This window comes from Leptodactylus fuscus, chromosome 8 (assembly GCF_031893055.1).
Source record: "Leptodactylus fuscus isolate aLepFus1 chromosome 8, aLepFus1.hap2, whole genome shotgun sequence".
Taxonomy (NCBI): Eukaryota; Metazoa; Chordata; class Amphibia; order Anura; family Leptodactylidae; genus Leptodactylus; species Leptodactylus fuscus.
Genome location: NC_134272.1, coordinates 20365933 through 20389336, shown reverse-complemented (window position 1 = coordinate 20389336; position 23404 = coordinate 20365933). Strand labels below are relative to the sequence as shown.

The 23404-nt window shown below is 44.2% G+C and overlaps 2 protein-coding genes across 3 annotated transcripts; one reads left to right on the top strand and one right to left on the bottom strand.

Annotated features, from left to right (window-relative positions):
• Positions 1 to 930: 930 nt before the first annotated feature.
• ZNF668 (zinc finger protein 668) lies at positions 931 to 7027 on the bottom strand. The gene is made up of 2 exons (XM_075285850.1): positions 6747 to 7027; positions 931 to 3085 (listed from the first exon to the last, which is right to left on the bottom strand). Exon 2 carries the CDS (start codon positions 3074 to 3076, stop codon positions 1403 to 1405), a length of 1674 nt encoding a protein of 557 aa, XP_075141951.1. The 5' UTR covers positions 3077 to 3085; positions 6747 to 7027; the 3' UTR covers positions 931 to 1402.
• Positions 7028 to 7278: 251 nt separating this feature from the next.
• Positions 7279 to 20381, top strand: ZNF646 (zinc finger protein 646). 2 transcript variants are annotated; one of them, XM_075285825.1, is made up of 3 exons: positions 7279 to 7551; positions 7816 to 7871; positions 13530 to 20381. In XM_075285825.1, the coding sequence occupies exon 3, from the start codon at positions 13694 to 13696 to the stop codon at positions 19766 to 19768; it is 6075 nt and encodes a 2024-aa protein (XP_075141926.1). In that variant the 5' UTR covers positions 7279 to 7551; positions 7816 to 7871; positions 13530 to 13693; the 3' UTR covers positions 19769 to 20381. The 2 variants fall into 2 exon arrangements, with proteins under 2 accessions (XP_075141926.1, XP_075141925.1); XM_075285824.1 differs by lacking the exon at positions 7816 to 7871.
• The last annotated feature ends 3023 nt before the right edge of the window (positions 20382 to 23404 follow it).

Below are 23404 nucleotides of genomic sequence, written 5' to 3'. Positions count from 1 at the left end.
AGGCTTAATAAGTCTCCACACACCTATATGGTGGTCTCTCCCTAAGGAGTAACAATACTCCCCTTACCCTATCTAAGCCTCTCACCTCTACCAGGTTAGTCCTCTCTACATCGGGCTGACGAGATGCAATAACATCGAAACGGCCGTCCTCAGTTGAGAGACTATACCTGGTAATAATCCCAGCATCATTGCAAAACAAAGGCCTCTTGGAAGGTTAAGCATGATGTTAAAGGGAACAGCCTTTATTGGGCTATATTACTGAGATTCTGTCTTCCTAATTACATCAGGGAAGCCAGGCTTGCACATTCCAGTGAGCGCCCTCTATTGGTTTGCAACACTGAGGCACCTGACTTCCTAATTACATCATGGAAGACAGATTTGCATATTCTTCCCATAGTCTGTATAGGTTGATGATATACCGGGTTATTTGGATAAACAGAACAGACCTATGACAAGTAAATCTGACCGGCTTAACTGCTCATGTCTGCTCGCTATAGCCCGGTCATTACAGAGCTCTCTGGAAATATAGAACAGACCCAACCAATAAATTTTGCAGGATCAAGTGGTCATATCTGCTCTGTGCAGACAGGTTATATATAAGACCATGTGTATATATAGATTAGACATGTCCAATCAATGCTAGAGGATCAGGTCTGCTCTGTGTAGACAAGTTAGCTACAGGGCAGACATGACCAATCAATCCCAAGGACGTCTGTGAATAAAATCTTGAGCAGCCCTGAAAATTTATTTTTCTGGGTCAAATTTATATCATTATGTCAGTGTAGGGGGCGCTCTGACCTTATTGATTATAAAATATGAAGAATTCCTTTAAATTCATGACATCCTCGTTCATCACCATTTGCACCCTCATGAATAATAATAATTCCTTTTACAAAATGGCTGCCGTGTGAGGGTAGATGAAGGCAAAATCTTTATTATATTCAGGAGAAAATACTGAATGTTATATCCGGTCACATGACCTCTGTTTATCATAGGGTTATACATATGTGCAAATCTCAGCTTCACATTACTCTCTGTCAGTCCAGGACAAGGGGCTCTTTATGGTTACCCCACAGACACATCGCCCGGCAGATACTGGTGTTACAAATTGGCCGCCAATCTCCTGTATCGGTAATAAGTAACTGGCTTGCCCAGAATTGTTCATGTGATGGGGTCGAGTGGGAATTTCTCCAAGTTGAGGTGGCCATTTTGGAAGATAAACCTACCGAAACAATCAATGGTCAATTCCCACTGAACTAGAAACATTAAGGCGTCAAGTCCCTTCTAGTATTGGACTGAGGGTTGATCTTGCACCAACAACATGGCCGCCTGTGTTGTATGTAGTAGATGAGGGATGCATGGAGTCCCCGAATGGTCATAAACAACCTCTGCGGGAGAACGTTCAGCTTGATGTAGGGGACGGCTCTATCACCTCCATGTTTCCTTCGGCGACTTTCTCTAAGAAGGAGACCAGAGGATCAAACAGAGGCTGAGGCTCTACAGAGGCCGGGTGGAGCGTCAATGTGGTGATCTCCTCTTCATCCTCCTCTTCTTTGCTCTTGACCTCCTTGCTGTGTGTCCGCTGGTGCTTACGAAGGTCTGAGGGTACGTGAAAGCCCTTTCCACACTGCTGGCACATATGGGGGCGAACATCACTATGTATCCTTTGGTGCTTCTTCAGTCCAGCCTTATCCACAAAGCCCTTGTCGCACTGGTCACAACGAAATGGCCTGAGCTCTGGGTGGGTTCTCTGATGGTTCCTCAGGTCCATGACACTTTGGAAGGTTAGGGAGCACTTGTCACAGGTGGTTGACTCTTCCTTCTTCTTATTGGCTTCCTGTTCAGGTTTCATGTGGGTACGTTCATGTTTCCGTAGACTTGAAGAGACAATGAAGGTCTTCCCGCATTCCTCGCACTTGTAGGGTCTTTCTCCACTGTGGGATCGTTGGTGTTTACTTAGTCCGGAACGTTCGGCAAATCCTTTGCCACATTCCATGCACTGGAAGGGCCGCTCTGTGCTGTGCGACAGCCGATGCCTCTTCAAGTCCCAAGATGCTACAAAGGTCTTGTCACAGTCCGGGCATCGAAAAGGCCTCTCGCCTGTGTGGATACGCTGGTGCATGGCCAAGTCAGCCGGTTGTCGGAATGGTTTGTCACACTTGTCACATCGGTATGGCTTGACGCCCTGGTGAGCTCGCTGGTGCCGCCGGAAACTAGATGGGTCAGAGAACATGCGGCCGCACTGAGGGCACAGGTAAGGCTTCTCACCAGAGTGTGTGCGTTGGTGGCTCTGGTAGGAGGACAGTTGGGTAAAGTCTTTGTTGCATATAGGGCACTTGTACGGTTTTTCGGCAGCATGGATTCGCTGATGACATGTGAGAGAAGATGCACGGGAGAACGCCTTACCGCAATCTGAACAAAGGAAAGGCTTCTCCCCCGTGTGGCTCCGTTCATGGTTCTTTAGGTCCTTCAGCTCGCTATAGGACTTCTGACACAGCTGGCACTGATAGGGTCGCAGTCCAGCATGGCTCCGCCTGTGCTTCCGAAAAACAGATGGGTCTGCAAATCCTTTCCCACAATCGGGACAAGAGAACGGTCGCTCACCAGTGTGCAGCCGCTCGTGAATTCGCAACTTTGAGGGCGTGGCATAGGCTTTACCACACTGGCTACATTGGAAAGGGAGTTGCCCGCTGTGTGTGGCCATATGTACCCGCAAGCATATAGGCTGCATGAAGGAACGGCCGCACTCTTTACATACAAAGGGCTTCTCCCCCGTGTGGCTGCGCACATGGCTCTTCAGCAATGAGGCGGTTTTGTAGGACTTGTTGCAATGGATGCACTGGTGTCGCTGCTCACTCTTTGGCCCTTGAATGTTGGGTGTCAGAGATTGGGAGTCATCTGCTGCAAGGTGCACCAAGCAGTGGCGCTTGGCACGGGGCTCGTTGGGAAAGGTCTTACGACAGGTCAAACAGCAAAAGCGACGACCACACTGCACGAATCCAGGAGAGTCTTGAGGTTCTTGCTCGATGGCCACCTCAATCTCTCCTACAGGTTCCTCCTGCTCGGAAGACATCATGGTGGAGGCCTGAAAAGAGGAAGCCAGGGTTAATTCTAGAAGCCAAATAACCCTCAAAGAATGGGACATCAGAACGCAATGCTAGGAAATATGGTCCACAGCCAATGTATATGGAGGTGAGCATAGGAAGTGCGTTTATGTCATATATATCATTACCACAACCAATGTATATGGGGCTGACAATATGGAGTATGTTCATGTTATATACAGTATATCATTATCACAACCAATGTATATGGGGAAGAGCGTTCATGCCATATACACTCACCGGCCACTTTATTAGGTACACCATGCTAGTAACGGGTTGGACCCCCTTTTGCCTCAGAACTGCCTCAATTCTTCGTGGCATAGATTCAACAAGGTGCTGGAAGCATTCCTCAGAGATTTTGGTCCATATTGACATGATGGCATCACACAGTTGCCGCAGATTTGTCGGCTGCACATCCATGATGTGAATCTCCCGTTCCACCACATCCCAAACATGCTCTATTGGATTGAGATCTGGTGACTGTGGAGGCCATTGGAGTACAGTGAACTCATTGTCATGTTCAAGAAACCAGTCTGAGATGATTCCAGCTTTATGACATGGCGCATTATCCTGCTGAAAGTAGCCATCAGATGTTGGGTACATTGTGGTCATAAAGGGATGGACATGGTCAGCAACAATACTCAGGTAGGCTTTGGCGTTGCAACGATGCTCAATTGGTACCAAGGGGCCCAAAGAGTGCCAAGAAAATATTCCCCACACCATGACACCACCACCACCAGCCTGAACCGTTGATACAAGGCAGGATGGATCCATGCTTTCATGTTGTTGACGCCAAATTCTGACCCTACCATCCGAATGTCGCAGCAGAAATCGAGACTCATCAGACCAGGCAACGTTTTTCCAATCTTCAATTGTCCAATTTCGATGAGCTTGTGCAAATTGTAGCCTCAGTTTCCTGTTCTTAGCTGAAAGGAGTGGCACCCGGTGTGGTCTTCTGCTGCTGTAGCCCATCTGCCTCAAAGTTGGACGTACTGTGCGGCGTTCAGAGATGCTCTTCTGGCTACCTTGGTTGTAACGGGTGGCTATTTGAGTCACTGTTGCCTTTCTATCAGCTCGAACCAGTCTGGCCATTCTCCTCTGACCTCTGGCATCAACAACGCATTTCCGCCCACAGAACTGCCGCTCACTGGATGTTTTTTGTTTTTCGGACCATTCTCTGTAAACCCTAGAGATGGTTGTGCGTGAAAATCCCAGTAGATCAGCAGTTTCTGAAATACTCAGACCAGCCCTTCTGGCACCAACAACCATGCCACGTTCAAAGGCACTCAAATCACCTTTCTTCCCCATACTGATGCTCGGTTTGAACCGCAGGAGATTGTCTTGACCATGTCTACATGCCTAAATGCACTGAGTTGCCGCCATGTGATTGGCTGATTAGAAATTAAGTGTTAACGAGCAGTTGGACAGGTGTACCTAATAAAGTGGCCGGTGAGTGTATATCATTATCACAACCAATGCATATGGTGATAGGTATACGAGCATGTTCATGTGATATATATATACACACATATATACACACACACACAGTATATATCTTATTCATAACCAATGTCATGTAAATCATTATCATGGGTGTGCTCTGGTTACCTCCCACACCCCAAAAACATGCTGATAGGGAATGTAAATTGTGAGCCCTATATGGAACAGTGATTGACAACATTCGTAAAGCACTGTGGAATATGACTATGCTATATAAGTAAGCAAAATAAAAATAAATGAGTACATTTATGCCATATAGATATATCTATCTATCTATACACACACCATTATCACAAACAATATTAAGATAATTTTTGATATCCAGAGGTCAAAACGTCAATGTCAATTCAAAAATAACATATATGTCTGAGTGGTAAACATCTGATAATCCAGTATCCTCCAGACAGCTGCTACTAGTGATCAGACATTCCCAAACAATGGACGCCTCTACACATGCACACATGTCATATGGATCCAGAAGTTATTACAGTCCCTCTCATAGAATACACAGCTTATTACACCCAAGTTGTTACAGCCCAGGGGGTATAATTCCCAAATAATTAGAGCCCGGGGTGTAGAATTTCCGGGTCAGTACAACCTGGGGCGTAGAATACCCAAGATATTATACCCCGATGAGTATAATACATAGGTTATTACAGCCCAGAGTTTATAATACTCACATTATTATAGTCCGATTTGTCTAATACTCAGGTTATTACAGCCCTCTGTGTATAATAACTGAGATATTATACCCCAGTGTGTATAATACACAGGTTATTACAGGTATACACAGGTTATTACAGTCTGGTGTGTGTAATACTCAGGTTATTACAGTCCAGGGTGTATAACATCCAGTTTATTACAGTGTGATTTGTATAATACCCACTTTATTACAGCCTACTGTGTATAAAAAACAAATTAATACAACACTGTGTATAATAACTGAGATATTACACCCTGATGAGAATAATACACAGGTTATTACAGTCCGGTGTGTATAATAACTGAGATATTACACCCCGATTAGTATAATACCCAGGTTATTACAGCCCGCTGTGTATACTAACTGAGATATTACACCCGATGAGTATAATAAACAGGTAATTACAGTCCGGTGTATATAATACTCAGTTTATTACAGTCCAGGATGTATAAAAACCAGGTTACTACAGCCCGCTGTGTATAATAACTAAGATTATTACACCCTGATGAGTATAATACACAGGTTATTACAGTCGGGTTTGCATAATACCCAGGTTATTACAGCCTGCTGTGTATAATAACTAAGATATTACACCCTGATGAGAATATTACTCAGGTTATTACAGCCCCCTGTGTATCATAACCAAGATATTACACCCCGATGAGTATAATACACAGGTTATTGCAGTCCAGTATGTATAATACCCAGGTTATTGCAGTCCGGTGTGTAGAATACCCAGGTTATTGCAGTCCGGTGTGTAGAATACCCAGGTTATTACGGTCCAGTGTGTATAATACCCAGGTTATTGCATTCCAGTGTGTAAAATACCCAGGTTATTGCAGTCCGGTGTGTATAATACCCAGGTTATTACAGTCCGGTGTGTATAATACCCAGGTTATTGCAGCCTGATGTGTACAATAACTGAGATATTACATCCCAATGAGTATAATACACAGGTTATTGCAGTCCGGTTTGCATAATACCCAGGTTATTACATCCCAATGAGTATAATACCCAGGTTATTACAGTCCGGTGTGCATAATACCCAGGTTACTGCAGTCCGGTGTGTATAATACCCAGGTTATTGCAGTCCGGTGCGTATAATACCCGGGTTATTGCAGTCCGGTGCGTATAATACCCGGGTTATTGCAGTCCGGTGCATATAATACCCGGGTTATTGCAGTCTGGTGCGTATAATACCCGGGTTATTGCAGTCCGGTGCGTATAATACCCAGGTTATTGCAGTCCGGTGTGTACAATAACTGAGATATTACATCTCTATGAGTATAATACCCAGGTTATTACAGTCTGGCGTGTATAATACTCAGGTTATTACAGTCTAGGGTATATAACACCCAGGATATTACAGCCCAGTGTGTTTAGACCCATACATGCCATCAGTTGAGGGTATACAGACATACATTGTACAGGGCACCTACCTGAGGGCTGAGCCCGCACTGACACCCTCTACACCCCACACTCAGCCTGAGCTCTCAGGTAGCAGACAAAGCTGAACATAGCCGGACCTAGGACCCTGGGGGCTGGAGGTGGAGCCGATACCGGAAGTTCCCTGTGCTTCACTATAATCTTCCTCCCTGTACGAGCCATAAATCGGATTCAGGACACAGGGTACAATCGTAATGGAGAAGCGAGGGCAGAGCGACCGGCCTGGGGTCACAATCCCACCACCGCCTCATAGCTGCCTCCTGTACACATTGATGGTTCCTCACCCGGGCGGTACTCTTCTTATCGCCCTATATTTCCAGTGGGAAGACATTGAGGTGGCGCACGGGGAGGTGCAGGAGGGGTTGCTCCTGTTATCTGATTGGTCCGTCCAAAGTCCCCCGCCCCTAACCTCATCCAGCAGCCAATCCGCTGCCTTATGTCTCCGCACTTGTTGAGTGCAGTTCCGCCATCTTTGAAGCGGGACACTTACGTACCGCCATGTTACAGCCGGGCACGGGAGGGAGGAAGACATTTGGGAATGCACACTTCCTGTTTCCTAGCAACAAAAGGAAGTGTTTGTTGTGCAGGGAGATGCTATAAATGATCTGGGATTGATTCCTCGGGCCGGGCCCCTCACCGGCAGGGCCTGGGGCATCACCTACAGGGAGAGGAGAGCGGCTGCCGGGGCCCCTGTGTGTTCTAAGGGCCCCACTTACTGGCAACATCCTTCAGACTGACACTCACTGACCCCCTCACATACAAGGAGCTGGAGCTGTCACTGCCATAGCTGGACCCATGGTGAGCGCTGTAATATATGGGATTATTACATGGTGATCATGTGACCATTAGCACTGCGGCTATAATTTGTAGCATCTAGTCTGTCACTCCTGAATTACGTAACGCCATGGAGCGTTGTGTGGCGTGTCGCGTTATGGTAACCATGAGGGGGGCTTAGTCCTGAAACTGGTGGGTTTTGGTTGATATCGCAAGAGGCGGGGCTTGTTTTTACAATATAAACAATTAGTTTATAGGTCGTTTTAGCGTACGTTTTTTTTATTGCAGTAGAGGGCACCGCCAATGGGAACGCGACCTAAAGATGGCCATGGAAGCCGCGGAGGGTGAGCAAGACCAAAGGGGACATTCACGATAGGGGGGGGGGGGGGTGTTCAATGTTAGTTGTGTGTTTGGCGTATCTATAAGTCTGATATTTCTGTCCTATGATATTCCTTTGCCAATTTTTGTGACTTTTTAAAGAAATCTGGCGCACATCGCCTCGTCAGGGTGACCACACACGTTTTTCAAGCGTAATATTGCAGAAGGGTTATTTTTAGAGTGCAGAGATTGATAAATGTTACTCGCTGTCAGTGAATTCATACATCTATTACTAAAAACCATGCCCTGATCTCATGCTTGTCACCGCTGGGGGGTTTATAGGGACTCTTCACACAGAGGAAATTGAGGCTGGCTTCTGCCCCAAATACCGACCCTGTGAGCCTTTCCACTGTAGCCAGGGCAGTGAGTGGCCATTGCAGCCTTCAAGGAGATACAGTGTATCTGGTCTAGACAATTCAGAGGTAAAAGCATCTGCAGAACACATCTCTCCGCAATTCTGATTGTTTCATGTTAATCGCATGAATACATTGTAACGAACAGAAGATTTATGCCGATGCCGCTCATAGACAGTACAGTTGTGAGGCCCAGTTCACATCTGCATTTGGGGACCCCCCCGAATGGAAACCTATACACATTAAAAAGTGGTTACCTAAAGGAAACCCGCAGACCCCATAGACTATAATGGGGTCCGTGTGGTTTCCACATTAATTATGCAGAGAGAAAAGTGCTGCTTACAGGAATTTTCTCTCTGAATGTTTCGTTCAGGAACCAAGCGGAAACCACATGGACCCCATTATAGCCTAAGGGGTCCGAGGGTTTCCCAGGTAAACGGTTTTTAATGCGTAAAGGTTTCCATTTGGGGTGTCTGGAGGAAACCAAAATACAGATGTGAACTGGGCCTCACAAACTCTCAGCTATGATCCTTTAAATAGTCCCATCATGGGGAAATTCAGTAACAGGTGTGTTCAAATTCACAGACGAGATCTGAAAAATAATGGGAGGGATGTATCATGAACATTGTATTTTTCACCGGTCTTGATAATCCCTGTGCATCAGAGGATTTGCCTAATTTGTGACATCCTCCGGATGGTCATGGTCCTGCCCTTAAATGTACGCCAGGCATTGTAAACTACAGAGAACTGTCATAAATGATAACAAATATGGCAGCGGCGAGGCCTTTGGTGTGTGACTGTTTTCCGCCATAAAGTGGTGCAGGGGGTTAACCTTATACAGCATCTGCTTAGACTCTGCAGTCACAAGATGAGCCAATTTCGTCATGGTGGCTCCCAGCATGTGATAGAATTGGCGCCTCTCAGCAGATGTTAGTCACGCTTGTTCAGCCATCGCTTAGTTGGCTAGTTTAGGTTGCCATGATTTTGTGATTGGCGCTTCCCAGTAACAAGTATGGCGTCTTCTGGATCTAGATATGTGGCATACCCTAGTGTGTAGACATGTTTGTGACGTGATCTGTTCTAAAGTAATACATTTGTGGAAACTGAGTGGAACCTAAAGGTTATTGCAGTTTATACCTTGGGACCTTTGTAAGCACTACTAGAAAGCCATGGAAGAGAGTGTCTTGTGCAGAGCGGAGATCACCCCGGACATTAGGGCGCTTTATAGGTTTTTGAACTTTTTCTCACCCCAGTGGCAGGACTGGCAGAGGAGAGGTTCAGTGGTCCTGTCGAGTCAGAAGGGGACGGTGGGGATCTGCATAAACTGTAGACGTGCATGTCCAGCAGTCAATGGCCAGTTCACTTTACAAGCAAGTACTCCAATTGGGGAGTCCATCCCCAGATGTGTTTATAGACTGGCTGCTATGTTTGGGGAGCCTGCTCTATAGGAGCAAATTCACCTATAATATGCATTTTTAGCACAGTGCTGCCGAAATTGTCTTCAGATTTGAATAGAGACGTTTCCCCTTCACAATTCTTCTAGAAGGAAACAAAAAATTGGGAACATGCTTCAGTTTTACAGCAACTTGTGGACAACCATATATTACCATCGAACTCTGATCTGTAGGTGGCTGTGGAATCTGTGGTGGGAAGGAGACATCATGTAGGGCCAAATCGGTCGGTGATCGGGGATGGACATTCCTAGCAATGTTAATTTTTTATTGTTGCTTGCATTTCTATGTAGCTAGCATTATATCGAACGTTTCATCCCCATACAGTTTGTAGGAAGTGCATTGACTTGTTTAAACAGAGCAATGTGCTGCCATCAAACAACGATGTATTGAGCCATATGGGGTACCTGCCGCAGCAGAAGAAACGTAATCCGTGCTGCAGCCGTCAGTGCCTTCACGTAAGTAAAAGTATTAAGTGACTACTGACTTTCCCAAATCACTGCTCGCAAGGTTGTGCAGGTTAGTGTGTGGCCGTAACCTGGGAAATCCGGTATTCATTTAGTACTTTGCACCTCCGTACAAAAAAGATTACAAAAAATTGCAAGTTTGGATAAACACCGACTTTTACCTGATTCATCAAGGGCTTCACTAGCTTACCGATATCCAGAATTCATCACCAAGGTGTTTATTGAGGCCTTGAGGGAAAAATAAAGGTTTCCTGACTAGCAAATACTTTACAAAGGTGTTAGAAAATGGGAAGAGGTTGAGTGTCTCAGCACAGTCTTCAGTGGTGACCAGAGGACTCTTATTGGAGAATATTCTCAGCTGTTATTTTGGAAAATTCAGCTTTTTGGCCCTATTATTATAACCCAAACCTCCTGTGTATGAGGGAGGTTTTTCCAGTCTCTCCGATGACTCCTCTTACATAATATTATTCATCAGCTGCTGGAGTTTAAGGCTGGTCTTGTCTATCTGCATCCAGGACCTCAGGGCAGGATCAGTCAACAGCTGGGAATGTGTCTTGTGGGAAGACGTCACTGAGTGATCTGCCCTGAGGCCTCCTGCCTGACAAATCACTTCATGACTCCAATGGCATTGTTTCCTCTACGTGAAGTGTACACAGTCGTGATTTTGGTGACGCGCCACGCTCACATATGTACATGCTTAGCGGTTTAAAAAGACAGAGGTTAATCTTCTTATATGTGCAGTCTTAAAGGGATTCTACCATTAAAATCAAATTTTTTCTCGATCACACGTAGGAATAGCCTTAAGAAAGGCTTTTCTTCTCCTTCCTTTAGATGTCTTCTCGGTAGAAATCCAGGTTTTCGTCTGTATGCAAATGAGTTCTCTCACAGCACTGAGGGCGGGCCCAATGCAGCGAGAGAACTCTCCAGCGCCGCCTCCATCTTCTTCAGGAACAGCCTCTCTACGCTTCTTATATAGCTGGGTTTAAGCTTCGGGCAGAGCTGACTGCACATCCCCGTGGCCACAAGAAAAATGGCCGCTTACATGGTCATCCAGGGGGTACCCATTTTTATGAACCCTTATAAACTTTATAGGCCTCATAGAGGTTCAGTGATGTGTAGGCAAAAATAGGATGTGTTTGTTTTGAAAATGGTCCACATATGACCATTTTTAATCTACATGTGAATAGACCCTTACACTGCTCGATACCGCTTTCTAAGCTAATCAAAAACGAAGGACAGGGTCTACCCCTTCATCTTCGCATTTGGACCTCCATGAAACATGTCTGATGTGTTTTTGATGTAGAAGTTCTTTATGACTTTGGAGATGGCCTGACTATTTTGTAGGCTCTTTTATGATTGTGGACTCTTGTCACCAAGCCTCGTGACATCTACGGGCTCTTGTCCCGTTCAGCAGTGATGTGCTGTATACTTACTGTTTCTTGTGAATTGATCCTCCATAGAATCTGTTTGCCTTGAGTTCACAGGCCACTTCGTAGTTGGGTGCGACGTGTACTCACCTGGGGCACAAATGGCGAAGGGAGAGTAAAACTGTCTGGGACACATCTGTCCGTAACGGAAACAACCCTGCGTTTATTAGGTGTGCTCCATACTTGTCCCCAAGTCACCTGATGGGGCACATTCTTCGGTCAGGATCACATATAAACATTCTGAGAAATTCGGCACTTACTTTGTGGTCCCAGTTCAAAGCCCAAGTTCTGAGAAAATATTTTTAAGGGAAGATCAAAACTTTACGACAGTCACGAGAGACTCCATGTGTTGGACATGATATCCCCCTTTTGATATAGTGAGTAGGTGCTCCCTGCTACCCTTGTTCTCCTACATGCCAGATCTTGAAGTCGAATTACTGCGATGCACCTGAATATGTTCACCAGGAATTCAGGCGTTATGCGTTGGGTGTGTTCACATCCATGAAGTAATATGTTCCCACTAGCTGAAGAGAGTGGGGTGTATAGATGGGGTGGGGTCCAGGCTTACTACTTAAATCCGATAATCTCTAAGATTACATAAAACATGTGTAGATGGGACAACACATGGGGAACACTCAGGCCACACTCATCTCTGGCTACACAAACAATTGGGCATGCTGAAATCCAGTATGTCTAATTCTGTCTTTCCCTTTCTAACAGGAGGCCCCCTGTGCAAATAAATTTGTCTGCGGTCCTGTCACCATGTTTAGGCCATCTATTGTGGTATAGCTACTTACACGCTTCCACAAAAATGGTTTCCCTGTCCCCACACAAAGATATGTAATGTAAGTTGTAGTGCAGGTAATCTTCTGGTCCTTAGCTGTGTCATTTGCTCTCCAACCCAGACAGTGTCATGTGGACAGGTAGTCGGCTTCGCTATTCATCCCCACGAGAGTCTTGATGTGAGTCAGAATCTTAAATGAAGAATAGGGTGGAATGGGGGAAAACTCTTACTATTCCGCCATTGTATTTTAGGCTTCTAGTAAATAGCATTTTGTAAAGATGACATATTTAAGGTGTTTGTCCCGAAATTAATGTTCTGTTGTCCACTGGTGATTTTTTTGGTCTCATGCCATGCTCTTGTCGCTAGAATTGATGTGTAGGACTTCCGGCAACAAGGGCATGGCCCGAGATGGCATGAACACCAGCAGCAGACAACATGGCACCTGGGAGAGGTGAGTTTGAATTTTTTTGTTTGTAATGTTCCATCTCCCACAGCCCACACGGGGGCAAGCCCTTTACCTTTCTGCACGTCTGTACAATTACAGCAAAACAAAATTTGTATTTGTACTTTAAAATGAGTAAAAAAAATTGCTTTGTATTTGAGAGCTATTTCTCAGACTTTTTTGTGCGGCAAATGTAGTTTTGATCACTTTTTTACTCCACAGTTTTTGAGGGAGGGGAGGATGAGGATGCTGACAGTATTTTACTCTATAGTGTAGGATAAATAATGTGATATTCTAATAATTTAGACTTTTATGGACATGGTGATACCATGAGGTTAAAAAATAAAATATTATATATATAATATATATTTATTTATTTTTTTTAAGTTAAAGGGTTTTGGCCAGAAAATCATCAAAAGGATAGGGGATAAATTGCAGATTAGTGGGGGTGCATCCGCTGGCACCCACACCAGTCATGACAAAATGGGGTGCCGTGTGTCTCTGCTTCATTCTTTTCAATCAAACCGCCAGAGATAGCTGAAGTGCAGCGCTTGGTTATTTCTAACAGTCCTATTAATATTAATGGAGTGGAAGTGCATCCTGCAGACAAGGGTAGACAGTTCTTTTCTATAAAATCAGATGGTTTTTTTTGGTCCGTGTAGCGTCATAACACTAATAAATTCAACTTTTTTCTTTACAGGATGAAGATGTAAGATGTGCAACCAACCAGCCAATGATTGGGCATGCAAGAGATGCATCAACCTTGACACAACACCACAGTCTGAAGTGAACTCATGAAAATGTAGCTAGATCCCTGCTGATCAGAGGAGATCCTATGTTTTGGAAGACCTCCTACATTCCAGAATGAGCATGGAGGATGAGACTGACCAGGCCGATGGCTCTGTACACCAGAATCTGAACTGTGACCAGTACCCTATGGCATTCTCTGGTTTGACAGAGTTAGAAAGTCACAAGGAAGATAGACCATATAAATGTAATCAGTGTGACAAGAGTTATAGGCATGCTGGCAGCTTGGTCAACCATAAGAAGACTCATCAAATTGGTCTCTACACTTGTCTGATCTGTCAGAAAGAGTACTCTAACCCCATGGGCTTGAAAAGTCACTTGCGCACCCACTCGGAAGAGAAACGTTTTAAGTGTGAACAGTGTGGAGAAGCTTTCCGGATGTCCCAGCAACTTTACAATCATCGGAGGTCTTTACATGGTTATTATTCTACACCCAACGGGGAGAAAACTACCAGAAGCCCCAAATTTGAAGTGCAATCCCCAGTATTAGTGGAAAGTAGCAATCTGATGAGTAACTTGGAGAACTATATTGCCGAATCCATGTTGCCTGTGGACTTTCCTCAGCTGGTCTCAAAATATTACCCAGATGAAAAGACTGAAGATGACAGTCCAGTTAAAGAAGAAGTTGAAGAACCTGAAGTTTTTACAGATGAAAAAGATCAAGTGAATGTCAGTAATGTTGAGGAATATCGGTACAAGTGTAACCAGTGTGGGAAAGCTTACAAACATGCAGGGAGTCTAGCCAACCACAAGCAGAGTCATATGGTTGGTGTGTACCAGTGTGCGGTTTGTTATAAGGAATTTTCAAACCTTATGGCAATGAAGAACCATTGCCGTCTGCATTCAGACTCTAGAGTACGACGAAGTTGTAAGTCCCCGCGATCCTCTGCTAAGAGTGTTGGTGTTCACATAGAAAGATCTGATCCACCACAACTTAAAGCATTACAGTCAACTGAGGAGGGAGAGAACCCAACCAGTTTTCCTGATTTCTCTGAGAACGCTAAATGTGAAGAAGATAATGAAGCTGTCTCCATACCTCAAACCCAATACCAAGAGAATTTTACACCTTCAATAAGTCCTCCTGCAAAGCCTAAGATTGATGATCTGAACGATACTTCTTTCAGTTCAGACTCAATGACTGAGAGGGCAAATGAAGATGAAACCAAGGAAAAGGTAAATGACTTTCTAGGTGAACAGCCTGAATATGAAGAGGCACATGAAGAAGATGCAAGGTCTGGAGATAGACCTTTTAGGTGCCAGGAGTGTGGAAAAAGCTACAGGCATGCAGGGAGCCTCATAAATCACAAAAAAACTCACCAAACGGGTGTGTACAGCTGTTCATTGTGTTCCAAACAGATGTTCAATATGGCTGCCTTAAAAAACCATCTTCGAGCTCACTTTAAGTCTAGAGCAGGGAGAAGGCTAGGAGAGGCCTACTTTCCTTCTGCCATCATGTCTGATGAGCTGTATCAGAACCAAGAAGACGCGTATCAGGGTGGAATCTGTGAGGACGTTTCTACTAATGAGAACGACTTTTTGCAACATCAGTTCCTACAGCAGAAGCAAGAAGTGAATGAAATGTCTAGCGATAAACAGGTAGAAGAAGCCCTTGAATCTGGCAATTGGCAACAAACTCCTCAAGGCAGCAGCAACGACTCTGCTTACTCAAGTGGTCCCGGCTTTCCAGACGTTAAAATAGAAACCAACAATCTAACTCTTCAGCAGTGGAGTCAAGATGATACCTTAGCAGCTCCACATGAAATGAAGCTCGAAAATGGAGAAGCTGATGTCCGCAGTGCCAGTGCTAGCTTTGAGCAGCCTCAACCTGATCAGATTACTCTGAAAGAAGCTGAATCTTCAGGTTTGGAAGAACACAGCCAATTGACAGACGATCGTCCGCATAAGTGTGAAATTTGTGACAGAACATATCGGCACAAAAGTAGCTTAATAAATCATAAGCTAACACACAAGACTGGAATCTATCAGTGCTCTCTCTGTCCGAAGCAATACTCTAATCTAATGGCCCTCAGAAACCATGTTCGTTTTCACAGCAGATCATATGTAGGAAGAAGAGGTCTAGTGTCCAGACGAGGCCGCCAGTTTTTTCGGACCAAGTCTAGATTTTTGCAAAATAAAAACAGCCACTCTTTGCCGGACTCTGTAAAAGTAAATGATCAAATACCCCATGAAGCAACCACAAGTCATGGAGCTCTTCAAGAACCTATAAATGAGTCTCAAACCCATAGTGAGAGCGGAATGTCCTTTGACTGTTCAGAGCATTTACATGTACACATAAAGAGTTGTCGGAGTACAACACCATCTCCTACAAAAACATCCACAAATGTTCAGTGTGATGTTTCTATATCCACAAGTACAATAAATGATCTTTCCAAAGTAAAGGAACCTGTAGAACCTCAAGAGAAAGTTACAGGGCCCTCATCAAACCACAGAAGGAGAGTGTATGAATGTGACCTCTGCGATAAATCGTATAGACATTCAGGAAGCCTAATCAACCACAAAAGAACACACCAAACTGGAGACTACATGTGCCCTTATTGCTCCAAGCATGTACATAACATGGCTGCCTTAAAAAATCATATCCGAATTCACCACAAAGTTAAAAAGGGCCAACAGGGAGAACTCCATGTCGACCATACGCTCCTATATTCAGATTCTTCTTATCCTCCTGACTGTAAAGAACTTTATGGTTGTGTCAGCTGTGAAGAGATGTTCCATACCGAGAATGATTTGCTGGCACACCAAATGTTGCACATACGTTTAGAGGAAAACCAGTGGGATCACCCGGAAACCGAATCCAGTTCCCCAGAGGTTAATAAAGAGACAACCTTTAGAGCCACCTGTGACTGGGATTGTTCCAATAACCTGCATTTCCAAGATGATGACCATAAACACTCGGACTCAACAGAGGACATACCGCCCGAATTCACATGTGTAGAATGTGGTGAAGTATACGACCATATAGATGATTTAAACATCCATAAACGTAGCCATCAGGCAGGTATATACCAGTGCTCATTTTGCCCCAAAGAATATCCTAATCTTCTTGCTCTGAGAACTCATTTTGAGACCCATACTAAGCCTCAAACTCTCAGGAATACAAGCTTAGATGGTTCTGATGGGCATGAATTTGTAGACAGCCAGGACCCGGCAGATCACCATTACGATTGTGGTCACTGTGGTTTAGTTTTCTCTAATGAAGTTGACTTCCACCAACACCAGGTTGCACATGAGAAACAAGTACTGGATGAATCGCTCCCAGGACTACATGATGAGCAAGAGACCGAATTCTCCTTCTCCATGCATTCCTCTGAGAGAGAACTATTAAGCAGAATAAAAAGCGAAATTGAAGAAACTGAGCCCTGTGAAGTCAGTGATGGTGGGTCCTTGCTCTCCCACATTTGTGGATTTTGTGGGAAAACCTATGATGATCTAGAAAGCTTGAAAGCTCATAGTTTTAGTCACCGTAATGAAGAAGAAGAAGAATGCTCTGCAAATGAAGATATCCGTCCTGAAACAGTCCAAGAGGAGACTCCGACAGAACCCAATCCAACATTAAAGGAAGAGGAAGTTTCTGGGTCAACCGTAAAAAAAGAAACCCAAGAGTGTCGGCCTTATACGTGCGAACAATGTGGAAAGACTTATCGTCACGGGGGAAGTTTAGTAAATCATAAAAAGACTCATTTAGTTGGAAATTTCCAGTGTGTAGCTTGTTCTAGACGTTACCCTAACCTGGCAGCTTATAGAACTCACTTGAGGCACCACCCAAAGTGTAAACCGGCGGCATTGAACAATCACAATGAGCTACAAACATCGACTTTAAATAACCATATATTACCAAGTGGGGATAAAACCCGGTTAAGTTTTCCTCTGTCTGGCGTACCTGTCAATTCTGCCAGACGAGCTGGTGACATGGTAAAATATACAACTGAAGATGATTTCATCCAAGATCCTCCTATGTACCAGTCTTACAGCCAGTTGCCTCTAAACAATAAGAATTCAAGGAGACCATTTTCTAGACGAAGTGGTAGGAGAAGCAGAGTCCAGACCAGTCCACAGATTACTTTACAGAATTCCTTTATGAGAGAAGCTTTAAAAGTGTCTGAAGTAGAAGATAAAAGGCTTCAGGCTTGTAATTTCTGTGGTAAGAAGTTCGGGGCTAAAGGGCTAGCCCTCCATCTTACTGGTTATTGTGGTTCTCACTCCGGTGCTAAACTTGGTGGCGCTGTGGTTGAACTTAAGAAGGAAATTCAAGACTTTCCAATTTTGCCCAACTCCTCTCTGTTAGAAAATGAAAGGGAATCTGGATTTCATCGTCGTCCATTTCGATGTGAAGTGTGTGGCAGGAGTTACAGGCATGCTGGAAGTCTTATTAACCATAAACAGACCCATAAGACTGGAATTTTCCGCTGTTCTGTCTGCCAGAAACGCTTCTTCAATCTAATGGCAATGAAGAATCACAACCGCATCCATTTTGAGTTGAAGAGACACAAATGCCTGGATTGTGGTAAAGCTTTTCGACTACGGAAACAACTCGATACTCACCAAAGAATACATCGGCAAAAAGCCTCAGTCAAGAAGTTAGGAAGACGCAACCGCAAAAGTAGATACAGAAGATTTGCTCAAGGGCAGCATCGTAAGTCAATAGTACACGTTTCAAGTGAAGGCTCCTTTGTAGGTAAAGCTAATGACACCGGAGATAAAAGCTCTGATTCTCGTGTTAAAAGGGAAATGGATGCAGACTCCCGCCCGTACCAGTGCGAAGAATGTGGAAGATCCTACAGACATGCTGGAAGCTTGTTTAACCATAAGAAAAGCCACAAAATGGGACAGTACCATTGTTTGATCTGTGACAAAACCTACTCCAATCTAATGGCTCTGAAGAACCATCAGCGCACTCACTATGAAGCAAAGAGACATCCTTGTTCTCAATGTGAGAAAACATTTAAGTGGAAGAGACAACTTCTCAGGCACCAACTTGTCCATAGTCAAGAGGGATTCCAGCCTGACTCCCAAATGCCCTCAGGAACAGAAGAAGCGAAGACCATCGATAACCACCAGGAGGAAAACTCCATTTTGGGCCATGAAGCACATAGCTTTAAGCATGAGGCTGTTTGCAATGTTGTAGACAGGGTAACCTATAAAGAAAATGACTCGGCCTCAACAATAAAACCTGAATGTGTATCTTGTGGAACGTCATTTATTGACTATACTGAACTTGAGAGCCATTCATGTAAAGAAAATGGCCTTGACACATCGGCCACTAAATCGGAAAAGAAAGATGAACGGCCCTATCGATGTGACATATGCAACCGTACCTATCGCCATGCTGGTAGTTTACACACTCACAAGAGTACACATAAACATGGAAATTATAAGTGTTCTGTGTGTAACAAAGAGTTTCTTAACCCCATTGCTATGAAGACCCATCTGCGGACTCACACGGCTAGAAAACGCGCTCAGCGTGTGGATTGTGGACAGTCATTTCAGTCTTCCCAAGAGCTGTCCAGTAACAACACAGTCCATGCTGGAGAAAAATCCTTCCATTGTCCAACTTGTAACCGTAGGTTTAGCTGCCAACTTACTCTTAGACATCATCAACGGACTCATGAACCATCTCCACCTTCCTCACTAGTTTCGACAAAATCAACCCGAACTTTTTCAACAAACAGTGAGAAAAAGATGTTACAATCGAGTGGGAAGTTACGAAGTCACAAAGATCAAGCCAACCCAGAGGATCGGAAATACAAATGCAAGCAATGCGGTCGTTCTTACCTCCATGCTGGTAGCCTATTTAACCACCAGAAAACCCATAACATTGGGGTCTACAAGTGCCCAAACTGCCTCAAGGTATTCTCCAACCTGCTTGCCTTTAAGAATCACCTCCGAATCCACAGATACAACTGCACGGAGTGTGGAAAAGCCTTCCGTAACTCTAGTGACCTGGTCGCCCACACGAAGATCCATAAGGAAGGTTCCTTCACTTGCTCGCTCTGTAATAAACATTTTCTCTGCCGCTCCAGTTATAAACAACATCAGCGGATTCACAATCACCAGGACGGTGACATTTTAGATCCTCAGGCGGTATCCAATTTTATGGTTGAAGTAACATGACTGTCATAATGGTGACCACCATCACCAGGTGTAGCACAAAGTCTACACAACAAGTACTGAGCAGACTGGATTCCATTATTTTATAAATTAGCAACCTCAAACGTGTGCCATTAACCCTTTCCAGGCTGTCCGGATGTAGATAATAACTTAATATTGGACAGGCCTACAGAAGTGACGTGGTACAGGTTCCTTTTCTGTTACATTGCCTTTTTGTTTTTCACACACAGGACGATGAGGAGTTAAGCTTCCTTTTATAAATGCACTTGTGTCAGAATATAATGGTGCTTTAACGAAACACTTGACACCAGGGTGTCTATTACAGCAACGTGACGTTGCAGCTAGTTCCTCCCTGTAGCTAGTTTATCTGTTTACGTCCTCCAGACCATTCCAAGGGAGGATTAGGAACTCTTCTGGGACTGAAGTATGTTGTAAGCAATTTGGGGTGGGCTACACGATGGGACATAAAACGGGTTTACACATCTGCCAAGCTTATATCTTCCCTTGGAGCCCAGAACTGTCTAGCAGATGGGTCTTCTTATTTATATTGTACAGGGTTCCTGGAACCTGCACGCTGACCGTGTCAGATGGGGAATATGCAGATAAAGACATTTGGAAATGCTCTGGTTGTATTGTCGTTCTTTGGACGTGGTGAGAAATACAGAATCCCCTGGATATGGTGGTCTACCTGTGAGATACATTTTGGATTGCCAAGTTACATTCTTGTCTTATACTTATGATATCAATTGTTACCATGTAGGACACAGATCTATCAAGTAGTGCGCTGGTCCATATGCAACTTAAAAAAAATTAAGCCATGTCAGTTGTCCTATATTGTGGATTTTGCGGTTCCTACCGACCTCTAAATACTTGGTAACGTTTGAGGGTTATTATGAGAATTGATGCATTAACCCTGTCCTGCTCCATAACCCATATATACATAATCAGTGAGGGTTACTTCGTGATCCATGATGGATATAGACGTTATGGTCATGGCATGTGTGCTCTCAAACAGTGCAGTCATGGGGTGATATTACACAACCCTATGCCTGTCGCAACTACTGCCATCTCTTAACATGGCAATTGCACCCCTTAGATACTGCAGTCAATAGCGAGTGCAGCATCTAAGGTGTATGATAGCGGGAGAAGGGCTTCCTCTGTCAACCCCTTACAATCGTATTGACCCAAGTTATATCAGCATGGTAAAAGTGTAAAGATGAAAAGCAATACATAAAGTCATTGTACTCCAAAAACTTACCATTGAAATCTACAGCTTGTGTCTCAAATAATCCCTGTACAAGAAAATCGAACATAAAAGGAAAAGAAATTAAGAAAATTACTACTGACCCAGAATAGAGGTAATATGTTCTATTTTACCTGAAAATAGTGGCATTGAAATTTACAACTCATCCTGCAAAAAAAACAAGACCTTGAATGGTTATATCAATGGAAAGTTGGTTAATTTATCCAACTTTCATGTGAATGTTCTCCTTGTGGCTGTAGATGATAGCGGGAGCCAAGGTTTTCAGGCAATCCAAGAATCGACCCTTAAGAAATGTTTAATGTTGAGACATCGGCCAGGTTTTAATTACATCCCTGGTTATCTTTCCATGGAGTCTTCAGGATGGTGCCTGCGTCTGACACATTGGTTAAACAGTATGTCATTATACGAGTCCAGGAAAAGCCGCAGCACCGTACAGATCTTGTCATGTCGTCTGCACATTGTAACCTGTTCTCATCATGTTCCTAGCCAAGCCTTCCCTGACGCCCACAAATCACGAAAATAGACAACACAGCCTTGTTCGGAACGGTTTTATAAGGTGACAGAGTCTTACATAACAGCAGGAGCTAGAAGATATTCACCCCTGTGTCTGCGCTGTCTAAGTAAAGGACAGTCGCAGGGGCGTTAAGGGCAAATTACTGTCTTCAAGTTGCAATCCAAAATCCACATCCGGCATTGTCCTTAGATGCCTCCGTGTAAATCAGTTCTAGCAAAATAATATAATAATGACCCCAAATACCAATATTATGTTGTCCATTATTCCAGGTGTGGCCACTAGAGGTCACAGGGAGACCAGGGAGTTCCCATGTAAAGGAATGTTGGCAAGGACCAGTGTGAAAATCCCGACATTCCCGGCACTGGCTCTGTGTTGTGTTCTTGAGAATCCGCCATCTAATGACATTTCTAGAGAATTTTTAGCCTCTGGGAAGGTAGAAAAAGTGATTCTAGGAAAGAACTTCATACCAGAGCTGAAAACTAGGAGTAGAAAGACCCACCCCGGAGACGAAATCTGGGTACACGGCCAAAGATGGGAACCCGAAGAATGGACAGGAAATTGTTAAAAATGTTTGCATCGAGGTTTTATGGCTAACATTGGTTTTCAGTTTCCATGTCGCTCTCTATGTATATAGTCTTTTAGTTTTCATTCTGTGATGTAACACTAGCTTTTTGTCACTTTTCAGTCTGTTTTGGGGGGCTGGGGCAGGTGGGCAGTACGGGGTGTAAGCAGTCATTTCACTTCTATAAGATTGTAGTGTTATGATAAGAGGTAAACCAGAGTCAGGTAACACCACTGACAATAAGTGATGGAGACTGCGCAGTGACCTCTGTATGGCGCAGGGCATGCCCACTACATGGTGTCATGGATGTCAGTAGGTATATGAACAGGTCAGTCCTTACACCTACCTGCACAATAACCTCTGTATGGCGCAGGGCATGCCCACTACATTGCACCATGATTGTTAGTAGGTAGGTGTACCCATGTGCTCATCACATGATCATGGTCAGATTTTTACCCACTACAAGTAACACAATGAATGACAGCAAGCAGAAAACTAGAAAATCTGGAGGAATCGATACAGAAAGTATATTGGAAAATTGTAGAACGTTTTATTATACAAGGAATAACATTTGTCTCTGAATCTCGGTCTGAAAGTGAACAACCCCTTTAAAGAGTTAGTCGTCAGAGGGTCAGACATGACTCGAGACACTTTCCATTTGGACGGAATCATCTCAGACCCAAAATTAATTTTGGGAAACTTGCTCGCTTTTACTTCTATTGTAGCAACAAAAGCAGGGGAGATGGACCAACTTCTTGCACCCCCCTAAGAATACACAAACCCTAAAGCAGCGTTACTCAATCTTCTCAAGCCAAGTACCCCCTTGTGGAAAGGTTCCAATGAAGTACCCCATTGTGGTGTCCATTACGTGATAGATCCTGCACCTGATCTCAAGTGGGGAAGAAAGACTGGCACACCTAACGTGCCAAGGAAATCCTGTTGCTTGTGGGGGCACCAGCGGCAGACACACCCTAACAGTTCTGAGGGTCTTTTAGCTTCTGACCAGCTTGTCACTCATCAAGTCACATGTTGATGGGTGCTACCTGGCAATGGCCATCAGCCCCATCCAGCTTTCCACTTACCCTGAATAACTGATATATTACATTCCTCCTCTGCCTTTGAACTTGCCAGCCTACACTTTAGCTTTGACATGAACCAGGAGCTCTGGATGAGCAGAATTACAGTCATCACTTCCTGACTGCCCTTTCCAGTTCCCATAGGTGCAGCTGAGAAATAGCAGAAGATTTTCTTTTTGTGGTCATAGCCTTGTGTTGTGCATAGTAACACCATACCAGAGCG